The 22720-nt window shown below is 37.6% G+C and overlaps 2 protein-coding genes across 2 annotated transcripts in view; one reads left to right on the plus strand and one right to left on the minus strand.

Annotated features, from left to right (window-relative positions):
• RPGRIP1L (RPGRIP1 like) overlaps positions 1 to 22720 on the minus strand; it is a 96214-nt gene that overhangs the window by 30675 nt on the left and 42819 nt on the right. The window contains exons 15-22 of the mRNA XM_024747495.1: positions 18787 to 19239; positions 15396 to 15547; positions 10682 to 11060; positions 7289 to 7479; positions 7094 to 7174; positions 5715 to 5816; positions 5118 to 5280; positions 4001 to 4074 (exon numbers count right to left, since the gene is read on the minus strand). Of these exons, the coding sequence (XP_024603263.1) occupies positions 4001 to 4074; positions 5118 to 5280; positions 5715 to 5816; positions 7094 to 7174; positions 7289 to 7479; positions 10682 to 11060; positions 15396 to 15547; positions 18787 to 19239 (1595 nt within the window). The remainder of the gene's footprint in view (positions 1 to 4000; positions 4075 to 5117; positions 5281 to 5714; positions 5817 to 7093; positions 7175 to 7288; positions 7480 to 10681; positions 11061 to 15395; positions 15548 to 18786; positions 19240 to 22720) is intronic.
• HNRNPA1L3 (heterogeneous nuclear ribonucleoprotein A1 like 3) lies at positions 11430 to 13007 on the plus strand. The gene is made up of 2 exons (XM_024747496.1): positions 11430 to 12724; positions 12940 to 13007. The coding sequence occupies exon 1, from the start codon at positions 11469 to 11471 to the stop codon at positions 12243 to 12245; it is 777 nt and encodes a 258-aa protein (XP_024603264.1). The 5' UTR covers positions 11430 to 11468; the 3' UTR covers positions 12246 to 12724; positions 12940 to 13007.

Consider the following 22720-nt stretch of genomic DNA (forward strand, 5'->3'; position numbering starts at 1 on the left):
ATGTGTGTTTATGATGTATACATACTGCATATAAGCATATACAGGAGAGAGAAGAGAAATGATTAAAAAAAAGAGTATGAACAAATGTTAACAACTGATGAATCGGAGTGAAACGTATTCAGGAGTTCTTTGTACTGCTTATGGAATCTTTAAAGAAAAAGGTTCCATGACTCATATCAAACGGTTTGCAAAAGTAGCACACAGAAAAACTGGTACAATCACTAGAAAATGCTATATTTCAACATTATGATGACCTCTTATTTTGTTTCTGTGCTTACAGATCATACTATTTTACTGTATTTGTTATATAATTTAACAAAACTAAATTTCACCTATGAACATAAGATTCTGGTCATTACCTTCTACTAAAAGTAGAATTTTAAAAAAAAAAAAAAAAAAGTAGAATTTTTAGAACCACGTGGGAGCTGATTAATGGCTACCAAGGCACAAAGCATTGCTTAAAATAGCCGCTTGCTTTAAACGATATTCACACTTCTGAGACAGCATCTAAAACCATTATAGGAAATCACATTTTGGAATGGTAGTGAAGGCTGTATTAGGCTGTAGCAAAGTAACACAAATTACTTTTCTGGAAGTAATAAGGAAAAAACCCAGTTTACTACAAAGGAAAAATATATGTGTACCTTAGAATTAATTGAATATTTTAGAAGAACAGCTCTTTCACTAAACTTCTTGGTTAAATCAAAGTTCTTTACTCTTAGTTAAGAGCACTGTATAACTGCACTGAGATGCTAGCAATGTTGTCAATATATACATGATTCTGTTGAAAGTCTGATATAGGACTTCTCAACCTCAGCACTATTGACATTTTAGGCCAGACAGTTCTTTGTCGTGGGTCCTATGCTTTGCTGCATCTTTAGCAGCAACCCTGACTTCTAACCACTAGATGCCAGTAGTAGTCCCTCCCAGTGTGACAACCAAAAATGCCTCCAGACATTGCCAAAACGTCCCTTGGGTGGCAAAATTGCCCCCAGTTGAAAATCATTGGTCTAAGATGACATAATTTAGATAGCATTTCTCCATACTTTGAAAGTTACTCTTAGATGATGAATACAATGTTTCGAAAATAAAATTAACTGTTGCAATGTCTCCCTAGTGTCTCTTGGATAAAATCCAAAACATTTAGTCTTCACCATTGTAACTGAAGTCTTCTATCCCTTTCTACAGAAAGGCTTCTCCAGTTAGTGTATTCTTGACTTCTGAAACATAATGTGCATCCCTGCCTGCAGTAAAAATGCACATGATTTTCTCCCTGCTGCCATATATCCACATCTTTGAGTTGTCACAGTTAAAACAGGACACTCCTTTCTACTGTGTGACTGGCCACAGCTAAATGGGTCAAAGGAGCACAACTGATAAAGATGGACCCAATCCAGAGGCTAGACGTGGCTCATCAGATCCTTCTCCTTGGGGCTGGGTGTTCTGCGTGGCTATCTGGGCAGTAAGCAAGTGAAGCAGAAAAAGTCAGCTTAAAATGAGAAAAAGCAGACACGAAACTATGAGAAAGGGTGGGTGAGCCAGCTTGTGGGCATATCCTTAATGAAGTCTGTTGAAAAATCACTCCGAATTTCTCCTTCCTCTGAACTTCCTTAATTAGTGGCATGATTGTCAGCAAGTCACCTTATTTCAAAATCTCAGTTTACTCATTTGGAAAATGAGGAGGATAGGTCCCAAACAGCTTTATTCTTTAGCTCAAATATCTGACTATTAATCATTGGTACTGTCTCCTGACATTGTTTTATATTGTAATTTAACTGCTGAATTACTACTTGACTTTTTCATGAAAACATCTTCCCAATGAATGTAATGTTTCCTGAGGGCAGGGCTGGAACACTATATCTACCTCCTTACGGAAGAGTGATCGCAAACTGCAGATGGTGAATCCCTGGGAATCGCTGAGTTATAACAAGAGAGATGAGTGCTGTTTGTAGATTGGCTAGATAAATATACCCCTTGGTACTAGTCCTGTAGACCCTAGGACTGATTCAGTATCTCATATTGTTATGTTCAAAAGGTTAAACAATATAGCCTTTCAAAAATCGTGATGAAAGTAAGCAGAGTCTTGCAGAACTACGGAGAAAGAAATGTGAACCATGTGAGAGAGATATCTGAATCAAGCTTGCAGGCTTACTACTCTTGATGTAATGAATTGAGTGTTCTTAGTAAAATGACGTGATGGTTAAATTTATATGCAACTTGTTTGGGCCACGAGGTACCCAGACATTTGGTCAAACGTTATTCTGGGTAAGTCTGTGAAGGTGTCTCTGGATGAGATTAACGTTTGAATTGGCAGACTGAGTAAAGCCGATTATACTCTCTAATGTGGATGGGGCCTCATCCAATTAATTGAAGACCTGAATAGAACAAAAGGGCTGAGTAATAGGGAACTCTTCCTGCCTGACTGCCTTGAGCTGGGACATTGGTCTTTTCTTGCCCTTGAACCGAACTGAAACATCTACTCTTTGTAGGTCTCCTACCTGCCTGCTTTCGGACAGGAACTCACACCATGGGCTCTCCTAGTTCTGAGGTCTTCCAACTCAGACTGGAACTAAGCCATTGACTTCCTTGGGTCTCCAGCTTGTAGACTGCAGATCTTGGGACTCCATATTCTCCATAATCACGAGAGACAATTCCTTTTAGTAATTTTCTTTCTCTCTCTATATAAATATATCTTATTGGTTCTGTTTCTTTGGAAAACTGACTAATACAAATGGCTAGACAGCTAAATTCCACACAAGAGGCTCATTTTCCCATTGATTCCCATTATCAAAAATTTCCAGTAGAGGGTAGAGAATTTCTATTCACTGAAATAATTTGATTTATTTTGATAAAATAATTTAACAATTTCAGATTTGACAAAGCAAACGAATTAAACTGAATTGAACTAAATGCTATAATTAAGTCTTCAGGCAACCATATGCAAGATTCCTTTTTTAATTTATCACTTTTGAACAATAATGATTCCATATATCAGTACATTGTATGTTAGATGATGTTATTATAATTAATAACTATATAATAATAATTATAATAAAACTTTGGACAGATGAGTTGTTCTGTTTGTATTTATAATCATCTGTTTGTATTTGTCAATCATGGAAACAACGGATTTCTCTATTGTACGGAGGCATCTGTGACAACTGAAATGTTCTGTTTTATGGGTTTGTTCTGCAGAGAGATTAAGCTAAGAATGTGAGATTTTAAGAGTTGAAATAAGTATTGCAATTCTTAAAAATAAAGTAGAAATTCTAAAGAAAAGGAATACAATTAATCATTTCAGGAAAATTAATGTAGATGAATAGAAAAAGCTAGCACTTTACTTACATTTACTTTATAAAAACTTTTTCTCCCCTTACAATGAAAAATGCTCTGGTAAGTGGGACACTTCCTATGTAAATTAAAGTATAATTTTCTTCTCAAAATTTCAATTTACATACTACTTTTCAGCAATGTGCTACAAAACAAGCGAAGTAGACCTATATGAAATTAATTACCTTCTAAGGGTTTAATTTTTTGGCGGAATGAAATAACTTTAATAGCTTATCAGTGACATATTTAGATAACTTACACATGTGAATAGCCTATGAATTCACATGTGTAAGTTATTATAGTTTTAAATGCAATCTCACATTTTGAATTCTTTAAAGTTCAGATTTGATTTAATACATCTTTGTATAATGGTTCTGAAAAGGAGTCAGAGAAGTCAGCTGGTTTTAGCAAGTAACTATTGAAGCTACTGATGTTAGGTACTCTTAAACATGTAAGCAAAAATAACACTTACATGTTATGGTCTGTTACATAATGAAAGTGTAAATAAAATTTTCTCGTACTAGATGATTACTTGGATAAGATTATGATAACACATTAAAAATTTTCCAGAAATATTCTGCCTTAAGATTTTCATATATGAAGACTGATAAACTATGAATGAAAAGCAGCTTTATTTCAGAACATTTCTAGTTGATATCAGGTTACTGACCTGTTTGATGGTCTTGGCGGTAGGACCTGGAATAATACACTCATCACTGTCAGAAGCTGATCTGTCTTCTTCATCTGTTAAAAAATAAAATTTTATTGGTTTAAATCTGTTAAACCAATTATATTTGCACCTTGTGACATGGAGAGAAATAAGCATACATTACAAGGATAACCTTAAAAGAACAATATGGTAATCATGTCTGGATTTTTTTAAGCAGTAAAGATATTTATATTACATTTTAGAAAAGAGAAAAAAATGACTGCAAAATTCTAGGTTTAGTTTTAGCAGAAACAAAGGAAATAAGAATGTAGCTTGCTCTAGTACGAAATTAAAAAAAATTTGTTTAAAGAGAAGAACATGGTAATAATGTCTAACAGCCTAACCAATACTACTGTGTCAAAATCAAGTTGTTCCTACTATTTAAAAACATTTTTAAAGGTTTTAAAGCTTTATTGCAGTAAACTGACATATAATAAACCATACAAATTTAAAGTACAAAATCTGGATTTACATTCTGAAACTATATATTTTGACAAATATGTAATTCTGTGAAACCACCACCACAATTAAGACAGTGAACATATCTATCACCCCCCAAAATTTCCTCATGCCCCCTTATAATCTCTTTCCTTCTGCACCTTTCTATTCCCGTTCGTCCTTCCCTAGGCAACCACTTAAATGCTTTCTGTCACAACAGATTAATCTGTTTGCCTTTTCTAGATGTTTATATAAATTAAATCATGATGCAAGTTGTCTTTTATTGGTCTGAGTTCTTAGTTTTAATTTTTAAAAAGTCAAATCCTCTAGAATAACCCAGATAACAGTACTGAACCCAAAGAGGTTAAAAAGTCACTTAAAATATAAACTGGGAACATGGTCAGCCACAATACTTGCATTCTGTTGTGGTGCTCCAAGTTGAAATAAGAAGATATGCAACAATTCCACCTGACCACAGCTGACCAGACTGACTTATATATATCCCATCATTTCTGTCAAGAAACAGCTATCAGGAAGTACAGTCACTATTAAATGAAGATGTTCTATGAGGCATGCACGTGCTAACAGATTAAATAAAACAGAGTTAAGGAAATAATGTTAATTTAAAAAAGAAAGTCACCTTCTGGTTCCAGTTCTTCAGTTATTTCTGTTTCATCTTCAGAAGAAGTCAAAGTTCGTTCTGCAAGCTGACCCTCAGAGAGTAAAGACACATCATCATCTTTTCCTTGTTGTACTTTCTCTGTATTCTCTTTTACCTTATCTACACTGCTTTCCTGAGAAACCTGAAGAAATAAAAGCACGTTGATATATTATTGCTAAGATCACATTTATAGCATTCTTGCTGAAGCACTTGAATGATAATTAAGCACGTAAATATGCACTACATGCACTATATATATGAGTCATTAGAAAATAATCACTTAAGCTGTATAAATGAAAATATGCAGATAAATTAAAATATGATTATAAACTAAGAATAAAAAAGCATTAATCTCAAAATGAATTTTACATTATACTTTAATTCACATATGTATTTACTACCTACTAATGTCTGCTTAATTGTAACTGTTATACTTGTGATATTTTTGACATTTCTATTCCAAGGAAGTCATATATAAAAATAGGATCAACGATATGATTTCTTGATCCATGTCAATGCAAAGACAAAGTCTTTAAAAAACAAACCTTTCACAATAATTTTAATACAAACACATACCTCAGGAATATGTGAAACAGTTGGCATATTAATTTCTATTTCTGGTGTATGTTCCACTTCTGGTGAAATTTCCTTCATATCTTCAGGAGGAGTACAGGTCTCCTTACATTAATGTGAAAACATGCATGTATGTTACTTTGTATTTATTATTAAATCCCCAATCATGATAAGACTTTTTCACACACACACACACACACACACACACACACTTAGGATTTACTCTCTTAATAATTTTCACATATAAAATATAGTAGTGTTAATTATACTTATCATGTTGGACATGACACCCCTAGTACTTATTTATCTTATAACTGGAAGTTTGTACCTTTTGACCACCTTAATCCAGTTGTCCCTCCCCCATCCCCTGCTTCTGGTAGCCAGAAATCTGATCTCTTTTTCTATGAATTTGTTTGGTTTTGAAGTATAATTGACTTACAACACTATGTTAGTTCCTGTTACATAACACAGTGATTCTCTATTTCTTTACATTTCAAAATGATCACTACAATAAGTCTAGTTATGATATGTCACCATACAAAGATACTACATAGTTACTGACTATATTCCTCACATTGTACATTTCATACTTGTGACCCATTTATTTTACAACTGGAAGTTTGTATCTCCTTTCCTCTTTCATCTATTTGCTTCTCCCCCGCTGTCCCTCTCTCCTCTGGCAACCACATTTGTTCTTTCTATCTGTAACTCTGTTTCTGTTTTGTTATGTTTGTTCATTTGCTTTTTTGTTTTTTGGATAACATCTCTTTACTTAGATACAGATTGAGAAGAGGTCTAGGTCTGAAGTTTGACTGCTGAGGTACTTCAACATTTAGAGTTATGATCCAGGAGAATGAGAAGAATAACTGGCTAAATTGGAGGAAAACTAGGAAGGCATGGTATCCCAGAGGCCAAGAGTAAAAGGAGCAAGTATTCCATTGTGTCAAAGGTTACTGGGAGATTAAGATGGAGACTGAGAATCGGCCACTGTGAAAAATGGCAAAGTGAAAGTCACTGTGACCTTAGCAAGAGTGGCTTTAAGGAGGAAAAGTTTTACTAGTGTGAGCAAGAACAGTATGAGGAAAGGAAGATGGAATTAAGACAACTTTTCGAAGAGTTTTGTTCTGTTTTGCTTTATGGTAAATGGGGGCAGAGGATTCGGGCAGTATCTGAAGAGAGATATGGGGCCAAAGGAGGGTTCAGATCAAAGAGTAAGAACATTTAACACTTATACACAGTGCCAAATTACAAAGGTAACATTTTAAGGGAAGAAGTATTTTATTTATCTGTTTCCGTTTAAATCAGGGAGGGTATACTATATCATTTATTCCGAATATTTGTTATGGGAAAAAAAATTAGTATTTTGAGTGTTTACTACTTACAGAACACTGATACGGTGTGATATCCACAAAAGATACCTTCTTATCTTTAGGTGTTAAACGTCTTGGTTTAGGTGTTGGTGCCTAAGATAAACCAATATGTCAAACTGAGAATGATGAACATACCTTTCAGATTTTTTTTTTCTCTTTTATGTGGCTATTTACTTTTATAGGAAATTCAAAGTCACTGTTACTCACTACAACTAGTGTGCTAACAGAGGATGCTGGAGGTAGTCTTTGAACAACTTCAGACTCTTCTTTGTGTATGAAATTCCCTAAGTCTTCAGTTGTTATGGATCCACTTGGTGGAAGGTAAGCAAATTTCCATTTCAGTATAACATGGATGCTTCCTGCAGGATGCTTTTTATGATCTGTTAACTCAAATATTCCTGTCAAATTACAAAAAGAATTTTAATTAATGCTAGAGTGAAGTTTTATTACCATAAAAATTAAAGAAGAGCAAAAAGAACTACCCACAACTTATTAAAAATAAGTCTGGCTTTTACTCACAAGTCAAATGACTTAAGAGAACAAAATAAGACAAAAGGATCTATGATAGGTTCATCTCTCAAGCAGACTGCTTTCAGAAGTTAAGGCCTCAGAGATAATACTAATTCAAAGATGAGATAATTGACTTATAAATATTTTAATTCACTGAAATTAAATTCAGAGATTCTTCAGAATTCTTAGCCTTCCTCTAAGATATTATCTGGGTTATAGCTCAGATAACAAGCTTCATTTTGACTTGATATTCTTGTGTGTCTGTAGAAAAATATATTAAAACTTCAAAATTTCAAATAATATATGTATCCTAAGGAGTCTTTATATTACTACATAGTTCTAATTTTAAATACATTTTACTGGGATTTGTTAAATTATTCCAGATTAACAGTAACACAGCAAAAAATGTCCATAAAATAAACAAACCACCCAAAACATATAGCAGTAACAAAAAGTATCACCTAGCTGAATACATAATATTGAGTCACAAATTTTAATCATCATTCTAGAATTTTCAGTATGAAAATCCCTGACATGAAAAAAACAAACCTATATTTCAAGCATAACTTTTGTTTATGGGTATCCATTACTTGGTTCTCAAGTGTTTGACACTTCTTTTAATGGCTGGCTAGGAAAGAAAAAACTAAACAACTCTAGACTTTAGGTAGCAAAAAGGACACAGGTGGAATATAGGGAGGTGAGAAACTTCTACTACAGGCACAGGTGAGACTTACAGAATGGCTGAGTGAAGAGATCAGTAAATATATTCCACAAAAAGCAATGATAACACTGGATAAAATGAACAGAAATAATCATTTAAGAACTCTGGAAACTGATCAAAGGCATACAACAAATTAAGAAGCATTTATTTAAGAAAATCTACTGAACCTCAGTAAAGACAGTGGGAGTCAGAAAAGACACTAGTACGCTACTTGTCCCTGGCTGAATGTGAGACTTGTAGACTGTCTGAACTTTGAATGCATTACCCAAGCCATACACTGATCCATAGGCAAAGGGTGGAAGCCTGCCAGCTCAAGCTGTTTAAACAGAACTCTCAACAACCACTGGCTGACCACTAAACTATGTTCAGGCTTAAAATTAAACCAAGAATAAAACAAGCAAACAAAAACTTAGCAGAGACATCAGTGGCTATAGTGAGGGAAAAAGACTACAGACTTGTCCAGGCAAGTCACCAAACAACAACAGCAACAGCAACAGCAACCCTGTGGAGGGCTGGAATCTAGAGATGCTACAATATAGTGTACTAAATGTCCAATTTTAAACAAGAACAAAAATTCATGAGATATGCAAAGAAACAGGAGACAAAATGTCATCCACAGATACTTTCTGAGGGCATCCAGATGTTAGACTTAGGAGACAAAGACCTCAGAGCAGCTATTATAAATACGTTCAAAGAGCTAAAAGAAACCATATTTAAAGAATTAAAGGAAAGTGTGATGACAATGACTTATAAAACAGAGAATATAATAAAGAGATAGAAATTATAAAAAAAGAGAACTAGAATATATTGTACAACACAGGGAATACGGCCAATATTTTATAATAACTATAAATGGAGTATAACCCTTAAAAATTACAAATCACTATGTTGTATACCTATAACATTTAATATTATACATCAACTATATCTCAATAAAAAAGAGACAGTTAAAAAGGAATTCTGGAGTTAGAAAGTATAATTACTGAAATGAAAAAATTCAATAGAGCAGCTGAGTAGGAGATATGAGCTGCAGAAGAAAGAATCAGTGAACTTGAAGATTGATCAACCGTGATTATCCAATCTGAAGAGAAAAAATGAAAAAAAATCAACAGAGCCTCAGAGACCTGTAGGACACCATTAAACATATGAACATATGTGTAACGTGAATCTAAGAAGGGGAAGAAAGGACAGAAAAAATAACTGAAGGAGTAAGGGCAGAAAATTCCCCAAATTTGGTGCATAACAGTACCCTACACATAAAGAAGCTCAAAAGATTCCAAGTAGAATAAGCACAAAGGGATCCACACCTAAACACATTAAGAGTTGAATTGTCAAAAGCCAAAAAAAAAAAAAAAAATCTTGAAAACTGTATCATGTAGAAGGGGACCATAATAAGATTAACAGATGATTTCTCATTAGAAACAACGGATGCCAGAATCAACTGCCTGATGTACTCAAAGTGCTTAGAGAAAATAAACCTGACAACTAAGAATATGATATCCAGCAACACTACCCTTCAGAAAATAAAAGCTAAAATATAAAGACATTCCCAAATAACAATGATTAAGTGAATTCATTGCCAGCAGACCTGACTTACAAGACATATTGAAAGAGTTTCTTCAGGCTAAAAGCAAGTGACACCAGACAGTTACTCAAATCAACATGAAGGAACAGATGTGAATAAAGGTAATTACATAGGTAATTATAAAACACAGTATAAATATGTTTTTCCTCTTAACTGATTTAAAAAACAACTGCATAAAACAATAATTATAAAATTATAATCCTGGACTTATAACATGTAAAGATTAAAAAATATATGAAATAATAACACAAAAGAGGGGGAGGAAATAGAGCTATTTGGAGTAAGAAAATGACACCAGACAGTAACTCAAATCCAAATGAGGAAATAAAGAATACCAGAGATGGTAAATATGTAAGTTTTTAAAAGTCTCCTATAATTACATATATTCTTCCTTCTCTTAAAGGACAAAGTTATATAAAGCAATAATTATAACATTGTACTGTTGAGTTTATAACATATACAGGCATACTATGTACATATATATGACAACAATATCACAGAGGAGGGGGGAGGGAATGGAATTATACTGGAGCAGATTTTCTAAATTTTAACAGAGTTATTAGCATTAAGTTTGACTGTGGCAAGCTGAGGTGCATACTGTAATCCCTGGAACAACTACTAAGAAAATAACTAAAACAATATAATATTATGGGCCCAAAGTTTAAGATTATCTGAGAAGGCTAGGAAGATTGTTACAAACAGATCATATCCATAACACTGAGGTATAATTTAGGTGGTGTTTTTGTTTTTAAAACAATTTCATGGATTCAAGAAATAGGCTTACCTGAAATACACCTGTCATGTGCCAATGAAATCAGAGGCACATTGACTTTTCCTATGTAAATATCCTCCTGGGTATCACTATCATCAAACACATAAAAACTCAGAGACTCTGACTTAAGGTATCGATCCAAATCCATATTCATCGGCACTGGGAAACACATATGATCATCAAACTGTGGATCACTGCTACAGGGAATGACGGCTGTGTCATGGTCTGCAAAGTCAGAAAACTTGTACACAACATATGGGTGTGGCTGAAGGTGGCTTGCTCGGGACTGCAGGCGGCTGCAGCATCTTACTGTAACATGAAGTTCATTTAAGTTGCCATCTGTGGAATCAGTAGAACTGAGCTGAGCAGTTTTGGGTGCTTGCTGACTTAACTGGAAAAACATACATATTTATATCATAGTAATAATACAGTGAAAAGTAAACAACAGCTGCCAACCCCCAAACAAAATAATTTTGTAGATGGACAAAAAGCTGCAGATTTTCACTTCAAAGTGAATTTCTCAGTAAAAGACTCGACTCTTATTTAAAACCAATACTCTCTAGAACGTATGTACGGATGCTATTAGCAGCAAATATAGAAGACTGAGCATACATGTAGAGATTGCTGTTAAAACCAAATAAAGCCAAGAAAATAGTTAATCTGATGTTCTTTAATTCTATTTAATAATTAACAGGTAAAGTGAGCAGTTAGGTCCAAGACAAATGTCCCCTAGTTCACAATTTTATTAAGAGCTACTCCTTCCTTTCTGCTCGTGGACGCCGCCAGGTAAGCATCGTTGATGCCTCTCCCCTCCACTGCCGTCATGTCTAAGTCAGAGTCTCCCAAAGAGCCCGAACAGCTGCAGAAGCTCTTCATCGGAGGTTTGAGCTTTGAAACAACCGATGACAGTCTGAGGAGCCATTGTGAGCAATGGGGAGCACTCACAGACTGTGTGGTAATGAGTGATCCAAACACCAGGTGCTCCAGAGGCTTCGGGGTTGTCACATATGCCACTGTGGAGGAGGTGGATGCGGCCATGAAGGCAAGGCCACACAAGGTGGATGGAAGAGTTGGGGAACCAAAGAGGGCCATCTCAAGAGAAGATTCTCAAAGACCTGGTGCCCACTTAACTGTGAAAAAGATTTTTGTTGGTGGCATTAAAGAAGACACTGAAGAACATCACCTAAGAGATTATTTTGAGCAGTACGGGAAAACTGAAATGACTGAAGTCATGACTGACCGAGGCAGTGGCAAAAAGAGAGGCTTTGCTTTCATAACCTTTGATGACCATGACTCTGTAGACAAGACTGTCATTCAGAAATACCACACTGTGAATGGCCACAACTGTGAAGTAAGGAAAGCCCTACCTAAGCAACAGATGGCTGGTGCTTCATCCAGCCAAAGAGGTCGAAGTGGTTCTGGAAACTTTGGTGGTGGTCGTGGAGGGGGTTTTGGTGGGAATGACACCTTTGGTCGTGGAGGAAATTTCAGTGGCCGAGCTGGCTTTGGTGGCAGCCGTGGTGGTGATGGATATGGTGGCAGTGGGGATGGCTATAATGGGTTTGGTAATGATTGAAGCCATTTTGGAGGTGATGGAAGCTACGATGATTTTGGCAGTTACAACAATCAATCTTCAAATATTGGGCCCATGAAAGGAGGAAACTTTGGAGGCAGAAGTTCTGGCCCCTATGGTGGTGGAGGCCAATACTTTGCCAAACCACGAAACCAAGGTAGCTATGGTGGCTCCAGCAGCAGCAGGAGCTATGGCAGTGGCAGAAGGTTTTAATTACTGCCAGGAAACAAAGCTTAGCAGGAGAGGAGAGCCAGAGAAGTGACAGGGAAGCTATAGGTTACAACAGATTTGTGAACTCAGCCAAGCAAAGTGGTGGCAGGGCCTAGATGCTACAAAGAAGACATGTTTTAGACAATACTCATGTGTATGGGCAAAAAAACTCGGGGACTGTATTTGTGACTAATTGTATAACAGGTTCTTTTAGTTTCTGTTCTGTGGAAAGTGTAAAGCATTCCAACAAAGGGTTGTTTTTTTTTTTTTTTGCGGTATGCTGGCCTCTCACTGCTGTGGCCTCTCCCACTGGGGAGCACAGGCTCCGGACGCACAGGCCCAGCTGCCATGGCCCACGGGCCCAGCCGCTCCGCGGCATGTGGGATCTTCCCATACCGGGGCACAAACGTGTGTCCCCTGCATCGGCAGGCGGACTCCCAACCACTGTGCCACCAGGGAAGCCCCCCAACAAAGGGTTTTAATGTAGATTTTTTGCACCCATGCTGTTGATTGCTAAATGTAATAGTCTGATCATGATGCTGAATAAATATGTCTAAAAAAAAAAAGGAGCTACTCCTTCAACCATTCCAGTTATTCTGATCATATCGTGTTCTTAAATGAGAAACCAATGAATTTGATGGTACCCACCCACAGAGATGATTTTGTTATATTTGGGTTGGCCCTCATCCTGAACCAATGTGATCTGGGGGAGCAGATACCTGAGGCCAAGGAACAAGAAAACAGAGTGAGAGATAAAGATTGGAGGGGTAAAACCTTGGATTGGAAGGACATTTCAGAAGAGAGATGAGCAAAGGGAGTTGTCAGGCAGGGTCAGAAACTACTCTATGGCCCTTTTTGGGACTATTAGTCAGTGCGCAAGTATCCTAGCAAACACCTGCATTGACTAACTGCTAAGCCTTCCATAGCTGATGTGATCTGGGACAAAGAATGTAGTGTTGCAGTGCCTTGTGGTGTCAGGTAATTCTCTACCTTCCATACAGGGACCCCTCTTTCACTGCATTTTTGAATCTGGATTGGACATCTGGAACTTTTGTTTCTAGAGAAGTTTACTGGAGAAGGAAAACAGAACTGAAGTCATGATCTCCTTGGTGGAGACATCTGGTGGTGTGGAGAGGCGAAATCTGAGAAGGGAATCACAACACTGCTTTCCCAGGGCTCGTTTGCATCCAGCTATAGATGACTGAGTGGAAGGACTCAGAAAGTACCCCCTCGGTTTCTCCCCCTGAGTCTACCCACAAAAGCTGAAATTCCAACAGCAAATGACTCATTCAACCCATAAACTGGGAGTCTAAAACTCTTTAAACCACAAAAATTAATAAATCATGGGGTTTCTCTATCTCTAATTCCCTTTTCCATAACAGTGTTTCCCAAAGTGTGTTCTGAAGAATACTAGTCCAGAAGGATGATCTCTGGGAAACGGGTGTCATTCTTTAAGTTTCGGAATCAATGTTATATTAGTCATGGTTCTTTTAATTGAAAGTTATGGAAACTAATTCCACCCAGCAAATACAATGAAAAGAGACTTTTATATAAGGCTACAGGGTTATTTCATAGAACTGTATAGCAGAAATGTGGTTGTATCTACGGAAGGTAATGGGACTGGAAAACTACAGGAATTTACTCTCCATCTAGTTTCCATTTTTCTCTGTATGCTTGTTCATTATTCTCCTTCCAGTCCCATTTTCTTTCCTTTGCCATTTAGCATGGTAGCAGATGGCTGTCCCACAGCTCCCAACTTTACATGTTCCAGGCACGGGGAGTCTTGCTTTCTCTTGATCTCAGAAAGCAGAATCTGATTCGCTCAGCTGGGGGCAGGTGGATATTCCTGAATCATTAGTCATAATTGGGTGGAGTGGGAGAGAACAGGATCACCAAACGTAAAGCTGGCCACTGGGGGCCCAGCCCCACGGATTAGAAGACGGCAGGTCCAAATGAAAAAAGAGAATAATGACTTGAACAGACATTCCAAAATGTTTCTACTATATTCTAACCCTTTGTTACTTAACATAAGTGTATACTTTATGCTTCCTCTTGAGATTCACGGTATACATGAGAAGCCCTGAAGTCAAGGATCCTATTGAATTCTTCTAAATTCAGTGTTTTCTGCATTTACTGGATCATGGAATTCTTTTGGAAATATGGCTATTAAGACGCCATGAAACATAGTTTAGAAAATGCTGCTCTGAGGAATTGCATTCATACTTCTAATTCTCAGGAAAAGAATATTCATTTTATATTTTACTCTGCATTTCAGAAACCTAAAAGTTTCTTAAACAGCTTGGAAGAAGTTGGAAACAGTTGGAAAAAAGGAGAATAAATGAAAGCTCAATAATAGCTATCCATTTCCTTAACAGTGGAAATTGTAACGAAAGTCACTTGATGTGTAATAATCGTATTGCAATTCTCTTTTTCGAAACTGTCCTGGATAGCACAAGGGAGTTCCTTCGTGGTAAAAGAGCAATTCTGTATCTTGACTGTGGTGGTAGTTACATGATTATATACACATGATAAAACTGCACTGAACTCTGCTTCTTCCTACACACACACACACACACACACACACACACACACAAGTAGTCGTACACATGGCATGCGCACATAAGTGCATGTAAAAACTCGCAAAATCTGGATAAAGTCTGTAGCCTAGTTAATAGTACTGTACCAATATCAATTTCCTGGTTTTGATACTACACTATAGTTACATAAAATATTATAATTGGGAGAAGCTGGGTGAAGGCTACACAGGACCTCTGTACTATTTTTGCTACTTCCTGTAAGTCTATGATTATTTCAAAATAAAAAGTTAAAAAAAGCCACTTGATGGCTGTGAAAGAAAATGATTTCGGTTTAAAGCATGATAATATAAAGAAATACTATAAAATTTCTGTGTCATAAAAGGGTCGTAAAGTCAAACAAGCTTACCCATTGCATTTGCTCTGGCCCCTTAAAATTTGATGTTATATATCCCAAAGCCTTTGCCCGTTCTCGATAAAGTCGAATTGCTTGATCCATGGGAACTCTTAATCGGAACCAGTATTCTACTGTGCCAAAATTGGGGATGTCTCCTTTAGTTCCTACAAACCAATACATAACTCACTGTTAAAATAGTCCCATAAATCAAAATATATACCAGTAAAAAATACATCAATGGTATTATACATTAAAACTATAAATTTTATACTGAGTAAAATAATATATGACTTGCACAAATGATGTGTGATTGGCAAATAAGAGAGATAAAGAAAATAAAGTTACTTCTGCAAGTACGAGTTCCACCGTACGTTAAATATTATTAAAAAACTATGTCAAACTATGTTTGAGGTAGCCCGGTTTATACTATTTCAATCTTTCTAAAATATAAAGAAAAATCTAAACATTGAGTCAAATACTCCACGATTCTTTCTGATGCTACTTTTTATTTTTTAACAAGTTGCACTCAATGTAGTCTGACAGATACAAAATGAAACCTCAAAATTATGAATGGAATATGAATTCAACTTTCGAGAAATCTTTGGCACCTTCCCATTTTCCTACCATGCCGTAAGTATAGGGAAAAACACCATAGCTATGCCAAATCTATACCGTATGTAATATACCCTCGCATGTCTGCCCTGCACACCCTCTTGCTGGGGTTGTAGTTGTAGTATGCCTTCTAACTCAGGCAGCTCTTTCTCTTTCTTCCTCTGTGATGATTTCCTCTAGGGCTCCCAGGAGACTTAAGAGTTCTATAGTTCCTTTGCAGAAACGAAGAAAGGTGTCCTCATTAGGGCACTGACTGCTTTGGCACAATCGGCAGTTCACCAGTCTACTTCTCCACCACACTAAGTTTTTTTTTTTTTGCGGTACGCGGGCCTCTCACTGTTGTGGCCTCTCCCGTTGTGGAGCACAGGCTCCGGACGCGCAGGCTCAGCAGCCATGGCTCACGGGCCCAGCCGCTCCGCGGCATGTGGGATCTTCCGGGACTGGGGCACAAACCTGTGTCCCCTGCGTCGGCAGGCGGACTCTCAACCACTGTGCCACCAGGGAAGCCCCACACTAAGTTTTCTGAGGGCAAGTTCTTCTGAACCATGTGACTGTATCACCTATGCAATCAATAAAATAAAATCCCTCCCCAGAACCTAAGTCACCCTCCTTCCTTTTTTCCTTGGTCACTTAAAAAAGTTTTCCTTTTTTAAATTTATGTAGTTATTGAATTTTATTTATTTTCTATACAGCAGGTTCTCATTAGTTATCTATTTCATACACATCAATGTATACATGTCAATCCCAATCGCCCAGTTCATCCCACCACCACCCCCGCTTTTCCCCCTTGGTGTCCATACGTTTGTTCTCTACATCTGTGTCTCTATTTCTGCCTTGCAAACCAGTTCATCCGCACCATTTTTCTAGATTCCGCATACATGCATTAATATACGATATTTGTTTTTCTCCTTCTGACTTACTTCACTCTGTGGGACAGTCCCTAGGTCCATCCACATCTCTACAAATGACCCAATTTCGTTTCTTTTTATGGCTGAGTAGTATTCCATTGTACCTATGTGCCATATCTTTATCCATTCGTCTGTCAATGGGCATTTAGGTTGCTGCCATGACCTGGCTATTATGCACCCTCCTTTCTTCTTGAAAAGGTTTCTTCACTTGGCCTCTAGGATACTGTATACTCTTGGTTTGTCTCCCACCTCACTGGCCACTCCTTGGTTTCCTTTGCTGGCTCTTCCTCTTCTTCCTGAACTCTGCATTTTGGAGTCTCCCAAGGCTCAGTCCTTGGTCACCTTCTCTTCTTTATATATACTCACTCTCTATGTGAAATTATCTAGGCCCAAGGCTTAAAATATATTCTGTGTGCTAATGAATCCTGCTTTTATATTTCAATCTCTGACCTTCAGACTAGTATATCCAACTGTTTAGGTGACATTTCCACTTGGCTGTCTAATAGGCAGGTCAATCTTAACCTGTTCAAACACAATTCTTAGCTTTTTTCCTCAAATTTGTTCCTTGCCCAGGTCTACCTCGATAAATGGCCTCATCATTGTCCTGGCTGTTCACACCAGAAATTCTCACCTCCTCTGCTTCCCTCATTACTCTACATTCAATTGATGAGCATGCTTTTAAGGAAGAGTTAATCAAATATACACTGAATATAACCAATTCTTATCACTACTTTCATTACCATCGTAATACAAGCCACCAACATCTTTCCACAGATTAATGCAATAGCCTGATAATGGTCCTATTTTCTTGCTTGGCCCATACAGACTGTTCTTCCCACAGCACTCAGGGTGATTTTTCTAAAACCTATGTGTGATCACGTTACTTCTCTCCTCAAAACCACCCAATGACTTGCATCACTCGGAGGAAAAAAAAGCCCAAACACCTCACCATGACCCACAAGGCTCTACAGTGAGATCTGGTCCCTGCCTATTGCTTTAGTCTCATCTCTGCTCTAGCCAATGGCCTCCTTGCTGTTCCTCCAACATGGCAGGTTTGTTCCTCCCTCAGGCCTTTGTACAATACTTGCTGTTTCCTCTGCTGGAAACATTCTTCCTCTGGATCCTGACGTGGATCTTTATTCAGGTCTTTACCAATGGCACCCCGTAGGGAAGCCCTCATCTGAATTAGCAACCTTCCATCTCTCTCTTTAGCCTCTTGCTCTGATAATTTTTCTTCATATCTAATGATATGTATATTTTTTTTATGGCCCATCTTCCCCTCTAGAAGGTAAGCTACATGAAGGTAGGGGCTCTGTCTTATTTACCACTGATCACTGTATTCCCAGTGCTTAGTAACAGTGATAACATGATAAGCTCCTTAAAAACTTTGATAAATGTACTACAATTGGGCTTCCCTGGTGGCGCAGTGGTTGAGAGTTCGCCTGCCGATGCAGGGGACGCGGGTTCGTGCCCGGTCCGGGAAGATCCCACATGCCGCGGAGTGGCTGCGCCCGTGAGCCATGGCCGCTGAGCCTGCGCATCCGGAGCCTGTGCTCCGCAAAGGGAGAGGCCACAACAGTGAGAGGCCCGCGTACCGCAAAAAAAGAAAAAAAAGTACTACAATTAATGTTTAATCAAACAAGGATATCAACATGGTAAATAAACATTTGCACTAATAAGCTTTAAAAAATTAATAGCCATTGTACTGACATTATTAGTGACACTTAAGAGAGTCCAATCAACTGTGGGCAGCTATATCAGAATGCTGTCCTTACTCTAAAGGCACCTTGAATCTGAGAGAGAAGATACTAATGTGGAACACCATATTAATGTATAAACCAGTCAGTGCTTCAAACAGCCAAAGTTTATAAGATTGTACTCACCAACCAAACTTGCTGTGCAAAATATTCGACCGCTTTTTTCTAGAATTTCATGGAATCTCAATTGACATGCCGCGATTGTTTCATAATCTGTGCTGTAAGCCTGGTGGACCTCAAGAGTTATAGTATTTTTCTGAATGTATTGTAAGAATAAGTCATTAACATGAACGAGATATTGAGAAGTAAAGTTATATTCTGGGTGAAGGCCCCGCACTATGGGAGTTGTCTGTAGTTCAAAATCATAGAAAGCAAAGGTACAGAAGGTGACAGGCTCTTTATCTCCAGATGCCTGTAACACTTCAGAAGAAAAGGTTACTTTGTTGATATGGATTTCAAATAGGTTTTCGCCTCGTTCTAAGTGAATGGTTTCATCAAACTCATCAACGGAGTCATCTGGCGTGATTTCTGGTTTAAATTTGTACTGCTTGGTGCCATAGGCAATATCCTTTAATTGGGCTGCAAGAGAAGACACACAGTTTAGAGGTTTTAAAGTATTGACATATAAAGATACAAACTGGCTTTTGAAGTGGTAGGAAGTCTGAGTGCTTTTGGTGTATAGTCTCAATCTTAAATTCTATGACTACACTGTTTTTCTGTAAATGATACTGTATTATAAAGAAATCTATCATTTATTTTGACATCACTTATTAAAAAAAATTACACCTTAAGTGGTAATACAGGTTATACCAGGGAAACAGAAAAAGAAAAAAAAAAGGCCCTTGAATGAACAGCTGAGGTAAATATTTAGATTTCACTGCTCCTTTGCCTCTGCTCTATTATCTTCTCTCCTATAAAGTCAATTTCTCTTTCTACTAGCTCCTTCCCTTCAGCTTACTAAAATATATATTTTTCTACTTTTGCGGAATGATGGATATGTTTATTATCTTGATTATAGTGATGGTTTCACAGGTGTATACATAGGCCCAAACTCACCAAGCTGTGTACTTTAATAGTGTAATTTAAGGGCTTCCCTGGTGGCGCAGTGGTTGAGAACACCTGCTGATGCAGGGGACACGGGTTCGTGCCCCGGTCCGGGAAGATCCCACATGCCGTGGAGCGGCTGGGCCCGTGAGCCATGGCCGCTGGGCCTGCACGTCCAGAGCCTGTGCTCCGCAGCGGGAGAGGCCACAACAGTGAGAGGCCCGTGTACCGCAAAAAAAAAAAAAAAAGTGCAATTTAAAATGTGTTCATTACATTTCTAAGAAGCTGCTTTTAAAAAAGATATATATCTTTCTAGATTAGAACATTCCCTCACACCATATAGAAAAATAAACTCAAAATGGTTTAAAGACATAAATGTAAGACATGAAACCATAAACTCCTAGAAGAGAACACAGGCAGAACACTCTTTGACATGAGTTGTAGCAATATTTTTTTTAGATCTGTCTCCTAAGGCAAGAAGTAAAAGCAAAACTAAACAAAATGGACCTAATTAAACTTAAAAGCTTTTGCACAGCAAAGGAAACTATTGACAAAATGAAAAGACAACCTACTGAATGGGAGAAAATATTTGCAAATGATGCGACCGACAACGGGTTAATATCCAAAATACATAAACAGCTCATACAACCCAATATCAGAAAACCAAAAAACTCAATTGAAAAATGGGCAGAAGACCTGAACAGACATTTCTCCAAAGAAGACATACAGATGGCTGACAGGCACATGAAAAGATGCTCAACATTGCTAATTATTAGAGAAATGCAAGTGAAATTCACAACGAGATATCACCTCACACCTCTTGGAATGACTGTCATCAAAAAGTCTACAAACAACAAATGCTGGAGAGGATATGGAGAAAAGGGAACACGTGTGCACTGTCAGTGGAAATATAAACTGGTTCAGCCACTGTGGAAAACAGTATGAAGGTTCCTCAAAAAATTAAAAATAAAACTACCACAGAATCCAGCAATTCCATTCCTGGGTATATACCCAGAAAAAATGAAAACACTAATTCAAAAAGATACACGCACCCCAACGTTCACAGCAGCACTATTTACGATAGCCAAGACATGGAAGCAACCCAAGTGCCCATCAACAGATGAATGGATAAAGAAGATGTGGTGTAATACATAATGGAATATTACTCAACCATAAAAAAAGAATGAAATGCTGCCATTTGCAGCAACGTGGATGGACCCAGAGAATATTATACTTAGTGAAGTCTGTCAGAGAAAGCACATAGTGTATGATATCACTTATATGTGGAATCTAAAAACGATACAAATGGATGTACAAGTAAAACAGAAATAGACTCACAGATATAGAGAACAAACTTGTGGTTACCAAAGGGGAGAAGGAAGAGGAGGGACAAATTAGGAGTACAGGATTAACAGATACAAACTACTATATATAAAATAGATAAACAACAAGGATATTGTATAGCACAGTGAATTACAGCCATTATCTTGTAATAACTTATAATGGAGTATAATCTATAAAAATACTGAATGACTATTCTGTGCACCTGAAACTAATAATATAAATCAACTATATTTCAATAAAAAATAAATAAAAAGATGTATCTCTTTCTAGATACACATTTCCCCCGCCATGTTACATCCAACTTTCTAAAAAGAGTAATGTATACTTGTGTCTCCAATTCCTCATCTAACAGACACTCTTCAACTTCCTGCAAAAAGCATCTGCCTTATTTTTCTCGTGAAACTACTCTAGAAAAGGTCACCAATAACTAACCAGTTTCTAGATTGAATGGTCCTTGTGTTATTTGAGTTCTTTGCTTAATTGACACTGATGACCACATCCTCTTTTGTGAACTTTTGTGAGCTTTCATGTCCTCGTCTGCCCTGCTTCTCCTCCTACCTCTCTTCTTCTTCTTTTTTTTTTTTTTGCGGTACGCGGGCCTCTCACTGCTGTGGCCTCTCCCGTTGGAGAGCACAGGCTCCGGACACACAGGCTCAGCAGCCATGGCTCACGGGGCAAGCCGCTCCATGGCATGTAGGATCTTCCCGGACCGGGGCACAAACCCGTGTCCCCTGCATCGGCAGGCGGACTCTCAACCACTGCACCACCAGGGAAGCCCCTACCTCTCTTACTCTTTAAGGGTTTCTCTTTCTCTGCTAGTTTGCTGGGGTTCTGTTTTTATCCTCTTTTTAGTCTACATATTCTCATGAGTAATCACATCTCCTTTTATTTATTTGAAATATAGCTGATTTACAATGTTGTGCTAGTTTATGCTGTACAGAAAAGTGACTCAGTTATACACATATACACATTCTTTTTAAAATATTCTTTTCCATTATGATTCATCCCAGGAGACTGGATATAGCTTCTTGGGCTACACATTAGGACCTTGTTGTTTATCCATTCTAAATGTAATAGTTTGCATCCACTAACCCCTAACTCCCAGTCCATCCTTCTCCCTCTCCCCCTCGGCAACCACAAATCTGTTCTCTACGTCTGTGAGTCCGTTTCTGTTTTTTAGATAGGTTAATTTGTGTCATATTTTAGACTCCAGGTGTACGTGATATCATATGGTATTTGTCTTTCTCTTTCAGACTTAACTTCACTTAGTGTGATATTCTCTAGTTGCATCCATGTTGCTGCAAGTGGCATTATTTCATCCTTTTTATGGCTGAGTAGTATTCCATTGTATATATGTACCACATCCTCTCTATCCAGTCATCTGTTGATGGACATTTAGGTTGTTTCCATGTTTTGGCTATTGTGAACAGTGCTGCTATGAACATAGGGGTGCAGGTATCTTTTTGAATTATAGTTTTGTCCAGGTATATGCCCAGGAGTGGGACTGCTGGATCATATGGTAGTTCTGTTTTTAGTTTTGTGAGGAACCTCCATACTATTTTCCATAGTGGCTGCACCAACATACATTCCCACCAACAGTGTACACGGGGTCCCTTTTCTCCACACCCTCTCCAGTGTTTGTTATCTGTAGACTTTTTTTTTTTTTTTTTTT

This window comes from Neophocaena asiaeorientalis, unplaced genomic scaffold (assembly GCF_003031525.2).
Source record: "Neophocaena asiaeorientalis asiaeorientalis breed wild unplaced genomic scaffold, Neophocaena_asiaeorientalis_V1.1 scaffold438, whole genome shotgun sequence".
In the NCBI taxonomy this organism is placed as follows: Eukaryota; Metazoa; Chordata; class Mammalia; order Artiodactyla; family Phocoenidae; genus Neophocaena; species Neophocaena asiaeorientalis.